The sequence below is a fragment of the Dryas octopetala genome, chromosome 5 (genome assembly GCF_963921425.1).
Source record: "Dryas octopetala chromosome 5, drDryOcto1.1, whole genome shotgun sequence".
In the NCBI taxonomy this organism is placed as follows: Eukaryota; Viridiplantae; Streptophyta; class Magnoliopsida; order Rosales; family Rosaceae; genus Dryas; species Dryas octopetala.
The window spans coordinates 12,715,952-12,725,654 of NC_141370.1; the positions used below are offsets into that span (position 1 = coordinate 12,715,952).

Consider the following 9,703-nt stretch of genomic DNA (forward strand, 5'->3'; position numbering starts at 1 on the left):
CAGTTTAATCACAACTGTGATTGTTCGACAGTCACAACTATATAACAAACTGATTTGTGACCTAATCCAAAATGTCTTACTCTAGGTTAGTACCTAAACTAAAAAAATTAGTGACTTACTGCTTTATTGAAAAACTATTGATATTTGGTATTTAATCCTAATTTTCTAAAATAAGTAGGTGAAGTGAAGGTTTTATATAATAATAAAATAAAAGAAACCCATTTGATTTATACTTTAATACTAAAAAAATTAGCAAATGGACAATGCTCTCAGTCAAGTCCTCTCCCCTATTAATTACCCTCCCGGCCTCCCAAGTCCCAATAAATAAACAAAACAACACTTGGAAAAACAAAAACACAACGTGCAGCACCTTACAACGTACGTTCCAAAGATTCTTAATTTTCTTGATCAAAGCAGTCTTTCATTTCAGTGATTTTTCACTTCTCGTCTTTTTCTACAGACATAGTCCATCGTATCCCAAAAAAAAAGAAAAAAAGCAAGCATCAGCTCAATCATCCTCAAAATCACACAATGTCGATGCTGGCCAAGACTGACTCGGAGGTGAGCAGCCTCAGCCAGTCCTCGCCGGCGCGTTCTCCGCCGCGCCAGCCCGTGTACTACGTACAGAGCCCGTCACGCGACTCCCACGATGGCGGGGAGAAGACCACCAACTCCTTCCACTCGAGCCCAGTCCTGAGCCCAATGGGCTCGCCGCCCCACTCCCACTCCAACTCCTCCCTGGGCCCACACTCCCGGGAGTCCGCCTCCACCCGCTTCTCCGGCTCCCACCGCAAGCCGGGTGGGTCCCACCGCAAGGGATGGAGGCCGTGGAAGGACCCGTTCGACGCCATTGAAGAAGAAGGCCTTCTCGACGACGACGGCGCGCGACGTGGCCTCTCCCGCCGCTGCTACTTCCTCGCCTTTGTGGTCGGCTTCTTGGCGCTCTTCTCTCTGTTTTCTCTGATTCTGTGGGGTGCAAGTCGGCCCCAGAAACCCATCATCGCTATGAAGGTAAATCAAATCAAACATTCAAACCAATTCATTTTCTCCAGGAAATGTTCCATCTTTCGCTACTAATTGAAATGACATGCATCTTTGTGAAGTGGGTTGTATTTATATGATCCTATATTTCATCATGCAGAGTATTGCATTCAATCAATTTGTGGTTCAAGCGGGAGAGGATTTCTCAGGGGTGGCCACCAACATGGTGTCCATGAATTCCACAGTCAAGTTCACATTTCGCAACACTGCCACATTTTTCGGGGTCCATGTCAAATCCACACCTCTAGATCTCTCCTTTTCCGAGCTCTCTCTAGCCACTGGAACTGTACGAAATTCTTGTGACCATTTTGTTATACGTGACATTGGAGGGAATCGATTTCTGGATCAATTATTTATTTATTTTTTATGATTTTGGGTTATTGGGTTTTGCAGATTAAGAAATTTTACCAATCGAGGAAGAGTGAGAGGGGCATTACAGTAACGTTAATAGGGAGCAATATTCCACTGTATGGTGGAGGAGCGAGCTTGGGGAGTATGAATGGTGCACCCACTCAGTCAGTGCCACTGAGGCTTAGCTTCGTGGTCAGGTCGAGAGCTTATGTTTTGGGAAAGCTGGTCAAGCCCAAGTTCTACAAGAGGGTTGAGTGCTCAGTGGTTATGGACCCTAAGAAGATGAATGTGGCCATTGCGTTCAAGAACAAGTGCACTTACAAAGCAGAGAATTGATTAACTTTGATTGATTGTGTTTTTGGATATCATTAATTGATAAAAAGAAATTAGTTGGTTGTACTCTCTCTGTCTCTGAGTCTTAATATATATAAATAATTTTTTATTAAATATTGGGATTGAATTGCATGAATGAATGTGAGTGAGTAAATGAGAATGCAGAGATTTTGTGAGGGTTACAAAGCAGGGCTCAGGATTTGACTGCGGAGATCCGGATCCTGTTGGCTGACTAGGCTATAAGATTCCGGGAACTGGGAACTTCAGTCCAATACGTGGCATAAATGAAAAAACAGAAAAAATCTGCAAAATGATCTTTTTCCTTTTTGGCAAAAGCAAAAAAGTTAAGAGAATTGAAATACTGAAATTTAATTCCCATGTTTTCAGAATTCTCAATACCAAGCATATGGAGAGCATTAATTATATAAGGCACGTTTATTTAACCGTAATCAAAATGAGTATAAATTAGAATCAGAGTAAGGAGTAATCGGAGTGAGACATTCTCATTAACGTATTTACTAATTGTCGAAAATCAGAATAAGAAGCAACATGATTTTCATACACGTGTTTACTTATCTGTAAGAATCAGAATCAAAACCAATTTGATTACTAAAATGCCCTTATATAAAATTAAATATGTTTTATGATACTCACAATTTTTAAAATGCCTAAAAATAAAGTTTATCTCAAATATTTTGCAAAAAAAATATATATTTTAATTCTTTTTATTATGGTGAAGAAAAAAAATTAAAATTATCCCCTCAATTCCCTTTTATTTATGGCGAAGAAAAAAAAATTATATTTATATTAAATTTATTTTTCATACTTTTATTTATGGTGAAGAAAAAAAATAAAATTATTTAAGGTTGAGGGCAATTTTGTATTTTTCAAAAAAGGGTAAGGGTAGTTTTGGCATGAAAAATTTTATTTTCATTCCCTTTTCTCTAATCTGAACCCTCTTATGAAATTCAATTCCTTATTTTATGTGAACCCCACACTCTTTTTTATTCAAAATATATGTGAGTAAATAAAGGAATCAGAATGAGAATGACTCTCAAATAAGTAAATACATAAATGAGAATCACTCCCATTCTTTCCATTCCGATTACGAATCCATTTCGATTACGGATAAATAAATATGCCCTGATAGGCTGATGGTGTTGCTGCATGGACTGATAAGCATTTTGCTACATCAGAATTCTCAATACAACCAAACTATATATTTTACTACATATATGACTGTTCACGGGTTGTCAAGTTGGGGTGGGTATTGGGCTGCTGTGAATTGTGAACAAAATTTTCAAGTGGGCTTATAGCTAATAAGCTCAGGTCCTCTAGATTAGCCAAGGGTAAGCTGGTGTGGGCTATGCACTGCTGGGTCTTATTTTTAAACTGAAAGTGGCAACCAATAATCATCTAGTCTCGTGCCATTTAGTTTGAGTTTTGTTGAAGGAGGTTTTAACTTGAGTGCTGCTATTTGCACTTTTTTTTTTTTTTGCACACCCTTCTTAATAAAAAAAGAAATAAAAATCAATGAAAAAAGACTAACACACCTGTCCTTTCTTAACACACCCCAAATCAAACTCTAAAAAAATTTTAGACTCGCACGACCCAGTCTGACCGCGACCCGACTTGGCCAGATCTTCGCCGTTCGGCAACCTCCTGACGCGAGATCGGTTGGGATCTCTTCGTCTTGGCGGCGCCGACCTCCCTGTGGGGTCCAATCCTTCATCCCGCCGCTGTACAATCCGGATCGAAGCTGAGAAGCTTCGACTGCCGCCGGCTTTCTTCTTTGATTTCGATCGTTTTCTTCCACCAATGGAGGGGGGGGGGGAGGGGCTAGGTGGGTTGGGTAAAGGGGGGGATTGGTCGAGGTGAGGGAGCGGTGTGTTGGACTTTTTCCTTTAGTTTTTTATTTTATTTTAAATAAGAGGGTGCAAAAAGAAAAAAATGGTGTGCAAATAGCAGCTCTCTTTAAATTTTATAAACGATAGTTATTGATTAATAAAAATACAAAACAAAGAAACTGAAAGTGGCAATCCTAATAAACTAGTAGGTTTCGCTAGTTTTGAAATAATGTTAGTGTGATTAGTGTGGCAAGGATTATACTTGTGTTAGTAAATGTGGGACTTTTAGTTTGTGGAACATTTGACGAGTATCTAGAATAAGAAAGGTTTGTGCAGAGAACAAAAAGTAACATGGTAAAGTTTAAGGTTTAAAATAACTAAAAGAAATCTCAAACTTTTTTTTCTTCTTTCCAATTGCCTAAAGGCCTCAAACCCCCCCTTTTTTTTTTTTTTTTTTTTTTCTTTCCTTACTTTTTTTCCTCGTGCCTCTCTCTTCAGTCCTTTTTTTTTTCTTTCCCTCATTTTTTTCCGTGTCTCTTACCTAACCAAGCTTTGTCTTCACTAAATGTAACAACCCAAATTTTGGCTTATGGTAATTTTGTTATTTAAATTTTTCAAATTTGTTTTAAGGTTTGTTTAAAGGAATTAGAAATTTCTTTAAATTTATTTTAACTAACTTAGACCTTTGGTTGTGGTTCTAGAGCTTAGTTGTGTGGAAATAAATTTTAGAAAATGAAAATTCAAGAATTTGACTATTATTATTTTTTTCAGAATTAAATTATAAGAGTAGAATTTTTCATAATTTTTTTGAAAGCAATTTGACTATTTTGAGGTTATAGGAAATTAGTACTCATCAATACGAGTTCGTAGAATTTTTCGGTGAATTATTTGGAGTCTCGAGCTATTTTTGGTGAATTTCTGAAGTTGGAGAAAATAGAAAATATGAAAATTTCGATAATTTCGATAAATTTCGGTAAATTTCGATAAATTGCGCCGAAATTTTGAAAATTTCGGCGAAATCTTCCCGAAAATTATTAAACATGTGTTTCGATTTCGACACCCTAAAAAAACGAAATTTAATTCCTTGGTGCTAACTAATCTTTTTTTTTATATCAAACTTGTGCTAACTAATCTAGAGTCTATGATAACTTAAAATGTGATTTTGATGAGTTAAATATGTAAATTTTATAATTCATATAAGTCATATAATACCATATAAAATACATTAATTTTTGTTTACTAAGATATAAAATACATTGAGCAAATTATACGTAAGTATCTCAGGTTTACATCATTTTTCATTAAGGTACTCCAATAAAAAAAAGTTGCATAGACGTATCTCAACTACCTTTTTTGACACTTAGATACTTTCGTCAACTTTTCCGTCCGCTAGACCGTTATGTTGCCTACATGGCTTAAAAAAATGTTATGTGGACAAAATAAATAATAATAAAATAAAATAAAAGTTAAAAATACAAATAATTATTAAAAAAAATTAATAATTAAATTTAAAAAAAAAAACTTAGAGTCCAATTTATTTTATGAATCTTTCTTAGACTAAGAGTGGTAGTGATTTAGGGTTCTTAATTAAGTCCTTTTATTTTTCTTCTTTGATGTTTTTATGTTAAAACCTAACATGCAGCTTCTACAAAAACCAACTCTACACCCTATGAGAGGAAATACCCTTCAAATAGAGGAAAATACCCTTTAAATCGGGAAAAGACTTTATTATAAATTAAAATGATTTTCTTATAAATTATTATGAATTAAAAAAATTTTCTTATAAATTTTAAAACACTCCCGGTCTCCATCTAAAAACTATTTTTCTAAAGGAGCTAAGCCTAATTATCTAAAAAAAAAAAAAACTCTCTCTACCTCACTTCCCCCCACGCCCAGCTACCCCTCCCTTCTGTCGCCTCTCTCCCCGACCACCAACCCGTGACGTGGCACTTTCTCCTCACCCCTTTTCTCTCTCTCTACCCCATTATCTCTCCTCGCCCTTTACTTTCTCTATCGGACTTACTCTATCTCTCTCCCTGAAACCCCAGCCCCTCCCTAGCCCGCCTCGACCACCACCCTCCCCCCTGTGTCCCTCCGAACCCAGCCCAACCTTAGCCACTCACTCTCTCTCCCCGCCCCTTATCTCTCTCTGCCTCACTTTCTCTCCTCGAAACCCCAGCCCCGACCCCACATCACCACCCAAACCCAATCCAACCCAAACCCAGCCCCTCTTCGCCCCGCCTCGAGCTCCACCCACTCTTCTCGTTCAAATCAGAGAAAGAGAGAAAAAAAAAGAATGAGAGAGAGTGACATAAAGAGAGAGAAAGAGCTTGTGGCCAGAGAGGGAAAGGGGAAGGGAGGTGGGTGGGTTGGGTGGCCGACGCAGGGGAGGAGGATGAAGGAAGGCTCGGGGCTGGGGTTTCGGGGGGGGGGGGGGGAGAGAGAGAGAGAGAGAAAAAAATGAGAGGGGTAGGGAAAAAGAGTGAAGCAGAGAGAAAGGAGAGGGGAGATGAGCTACAGTTGGCGGTCGATGAAAGAGGCAGCAAGAGGGAGGGGGGAAGTGAGGCAAAAAGGGTTTTTTTTTTTTTTTTTAATTTAATTATTAATTTTTTGTGTTTAATAATTATTTGTATTTTTAACTTTATTTTATTATTTATTATTTTTTTGTCTACGTGACATTTTTTAAAGCCACATCAGTATATCATGTAGACAGTTAACGACCTAACAGAATGAAAAGTTGATGGAGGTACGTAAGTGTTAAAAAATGGTAGTTGAAATACGTCTATGCAACTTTTTTTATTGGAAATTCAAGTAAAAAACGGTGTAAACTTGAAGTACATACGTGTAATTTGCTCAAATACATTCAAATAAAACTCGAGGTTATAATACTAATAGTGTATATATATAAAAATTTAAAAAATAAAATCCTTGACACAAACATGAACCTTTCTCCACCAGCAAACTTTATTTCCCATGAAAATGATTTAAATAAATCGACATCTTGCTTTTGTGTAACAACCTATTTAATGATAACTTGACCTATTCAATAGTATTCTCAAGTCTCACCTAAAGCTCTATAAAATTGATTAAACAAGACATGAATTTTACAGACATTATTATATACCAAATAAGAATCACATTTAAAACGTTCTTCTATGACCAGCCAATCATGTGTACATTGCTTGTGATCCTAAAATCATTGATTCGTATGCCTCTAATCTAATACTCATGATCAGCATTGATTAATTAAATATGCAAATAATCAATTTGTTTGCTTCTAACCATTTTCTTATTTGTACAACTGAAACACATGAAGAATTATCAAACTAACCATTAAATTAAGGGACTAATTAACAAATTCCACATATCATTTGAGATGAAAGACCAAATTAGTAAGAAGTGAAACACACTTCCAACTCCAAATTGCAAAGGTGAAAGATGGGTTTTACTACAAGTTGCCTTTTCACCCTAGTGGGTCAAAGAGAACTTAGAGAGAAGAAAAACACATTGTGAATCCAAATTGCAAAGATGAAAGAAGGTTTTAGTTTTACTACTTCATCTTGTTTCCTCACCCAAGTGGGTCAAAGTAATTCAGTGAGAACAGAATCACATTTTGATTCCAAATTGCAGAGATGAAAGATGGGTTTTGCTTCAACTTGCCTCTTCACCCAAGTGGGTCAATGTGCTAACACAATTTGCAGTAGCACACCATGTTCATGTGGTTAGAAAGAAAAGAATAAGAAGAAGAATATTCTATCACATTCATGTTAAATCTGCAAATTTTCTTGGAAAATAATCTGAATTATATATCTCAAGTGGATCAAAAAATTTCTTTACACCAAGTAAGACCAGACTGTTAAAATCATCTGTGTTTGTCCTACCCATATTTACAGTCACCAAAAAAGAAAAAAAAAAAAAATCAAAAAGTGATTGAATCAGAAGCTTCCTCTGTTCTACCTCTTCTCCTACTCTGCCTCAAAACCATCCAATTCAATCACCTAACTGTGACCCAATTGTCGGTAACCGACAATTCGGGCGTCTCCGCCGTCACCAGCTGGCGCAACCGGTCCGCCGCCGCAACAAAACTCTTTCTCGACGACCAATCGAAGCTCGAATTCAAATCCCTCCCAAACAAGTCCTCAATTTCTGGCTCAATTTCTGAACTCGTTATCAAAGATGGCATCGAAACCCAATCCGGGAAATCAAAGACCCCTCTCGGCGATTCAGACAACTCGTCGTCGTCGGATTCCTCCAACAAAACGGCATCGTTGGAGACAAAGGGGTGGTTCAAAAGCATCTCAGCTGTCCATCGCTTTCTGGGGTCCTTCACAAAACACTTCAAAACAAAGTCCTTGCCTTCTTCACACAACTCCTCTGGAATTTGTGGCAATTCATCACCTCCAATTCTGATCAAAAGCTTGAACACGTTCGAACCCGGTTTGTGATTCCAGACCGATTTTCCAGTCACCATCTCGGCGACTAAGCACCCGAGAGCCCAAATGTCCGCCGGCGACTCGTACTCGTTCTCGTTCACCGACTCCGGAGACATGTACAGAGGCGTGCCTCTGACTTCGACTCTGTTTTCGACCGGCCCTGCCTTCTTCGCCAATCCAAAGTCTGCAATTTTGGCCACGCCATTGTCGAAAACAAGAACGTTCTCGAGCTTCACATCGCAGTGAACAAACCCTTTTGCGTGAACGCGACGAAGCCCTTTGAGCACCGCCCTCGTGTATTTTTGAACCTCTGCCTCCGGCAACCGGCCGCCATTTTTCTTGAGCTGATCGGCCAAGCTACCTCCGCTCGCGTACTCTAAAATCAGATTGTACAATCCGACGCCGTTTTCGACGCTGTTGTCGTCTCCAAAGCAGCGAATGATTTGTGGGCAAGCTCCGATTTGGTCCAGAACCTGCTTCTCGTTCTTGAGCGAAGCAGAGATTAAGGTCTCCGAGGACTTCACGGCCATCAATGGAGGGAGTGAATTAGCAGAAGGGTTTCTGGGTCTTGCTGAGCTGACGGTGGCGAAGCTTCCATGGCCTAGTTCTTCTCCTCGAATCCACTCCATGAGTGAGTTCTTGGTGAAATCTTGGATGGGTTTCAGAGCAAATTGTGAAGGTTTTGTTGGGTTGCTTTGGGAGGAAGAAAGAAGACAGAGATCATAACCTGAATGTAAAGCTAACACTTTTGAGCAGCCTCCGCTTGATATGCCCTTTTATACATATAGGAAATTAGGAAATTTTTGGGGTTTTTTATTACTATTTTTAATTATATTATTTGTTTTATTAAAATATGTGGAAATAGGGTCCAAGCTGATTGCCATCTTTAACGCACGTGATAGGCAAGGATATTTTGCACCAACGACTGGTTTCCTATTATGGTCTGGTGTTCAAACGTGGTTGAAATGGTTGATCCTCCAAGATTTTTACTAATCTCACGCCGGCTTAGATATTATGCTTGAAATGACTGAATTGCCCCTGTGCACAACATATTATTACTTGGGCATGGGGCATACGCATATTGGCATTGTCATGCTTCCCTAATCGCAATGGGACATACGCATATTGGCATTGTCATGCTTCCCTAATCACAATGGGAATAGGAAAACCATGTATTATATGGCTCTTCAAGTCTTAACCTTCCTTTTGGACATAGGTCAGTATGGTCTCATAAATAAAAAATTATAGGGTATAATCGATATACTGTTATGTGATATAACTAATTCAACGTGTAAGGATATTATTAGACGATGTGTTTATATTAGTAAGGTATAATATTAATAATATTCACCCATATTATCACACATAGTCTGATTATACTAAGTATCAATTTATCGGTTATACAGAATAATTTTGTCCATATAGAGATTGATGATTTGGATCCTGGAAGGTGGGGGTACATTTTTCAGTGTAATTATCCTCTTTAATGATGTATTAAGATTTCATTAATTTGAAGGAAAGGGTTGGTATAAATTGTAAAGTGGTTTGTATTATTGGAAAGTAATGACCAGAGAGGAGACACATGAAGTTAATGAGAGAAAAGCATAATGCCATAATGGTACCTTTAATTAAGAATTGTTTATAGAAGAAAAAAGAACAATAATTGCAACATCATAAACCATGAATGCACAACAATAA

General features: G+C 37.9%; 3 protein-coding genes across 3 annotated transcripts in view; 2 read left to right on the forward strand and 1 right to left on the reverse strand.

The window, feature by feature from the left end:
- NAPRT2 (nicotinate phosphoribosyltransferase 2) overlaps positions 1-9,479 on the forward strand; it is an 84,520-nt gene extending 75,041 nt beyond the window's left edge. The window contains exon 16 of the mRNA XM_086243480.1: positions 9,462-9,479. The gene's annotated coding sequence lies outside the window, so the exon portion shown is untranslated. The remainder of the gene's footprint in view (positions 1-9,461) is intronic.
- LOC147284430 (uncharacterized) lies at positions 532-1,728 on the forward strand. Its single transcript, XM_086245682.1, has 3 exons — positions 532-1,011; positions 1,142-1,327; positions 1,435-1,728. Exons 1-3 carry the CDS (start codon positions 532-534, stop codon positions 1,726-1,728), a joined length of 960 nt encoding a protein of 319 aa, XP_086101808.1.
- Positions 7,353-8,755, reverse strand: MAPKKK21 (mitogen-activated protein kinase kinase kinase 21). The gene has a single exon (XM_086243988.1). It carries the CDS (start codon positions 8,632-8,634, stop codon positions 7,567-7,569), a length of 1,068 nt encoding a protein of 355 aa, XP_086100114.1. The 5' UTR covers positions 8,635-8,755; the 3' UTR covers positions 7,353-7,566.
- Positions 9,480-9,703: the final 224 nt, after the last annotated feature.

Coding starts and splice junctions, on each gene's coding strand:
- MAPKKK21 (XM_086243988.1), bottom strand. CDS start 8,634: ATGGAGTGGATTCGAGGAGAAGAACTAGGCCATGGAAGCTTCGCCACC.
- LOC147284430 (XM_086245682.1), top strand. CDS start 532: ATGTCGATGCTGGCCAAGACTGACTCGGAGGTGAGCAGCCTCAGCCAG. Junction 1,012..1,141: donor AACCCATCATCGCTATGAAG/GTAAATCAAATC, acceptor TTCATCATGCAG/AGTATTGCATTCAATCAATT. Junction 1,328..1,434: donor TCTCTCTAGCCACTGGAACT/GTACGAAATTCT, acceptor TGGGTTTTGCAG/ATTAAGAAATTTTACCAATC.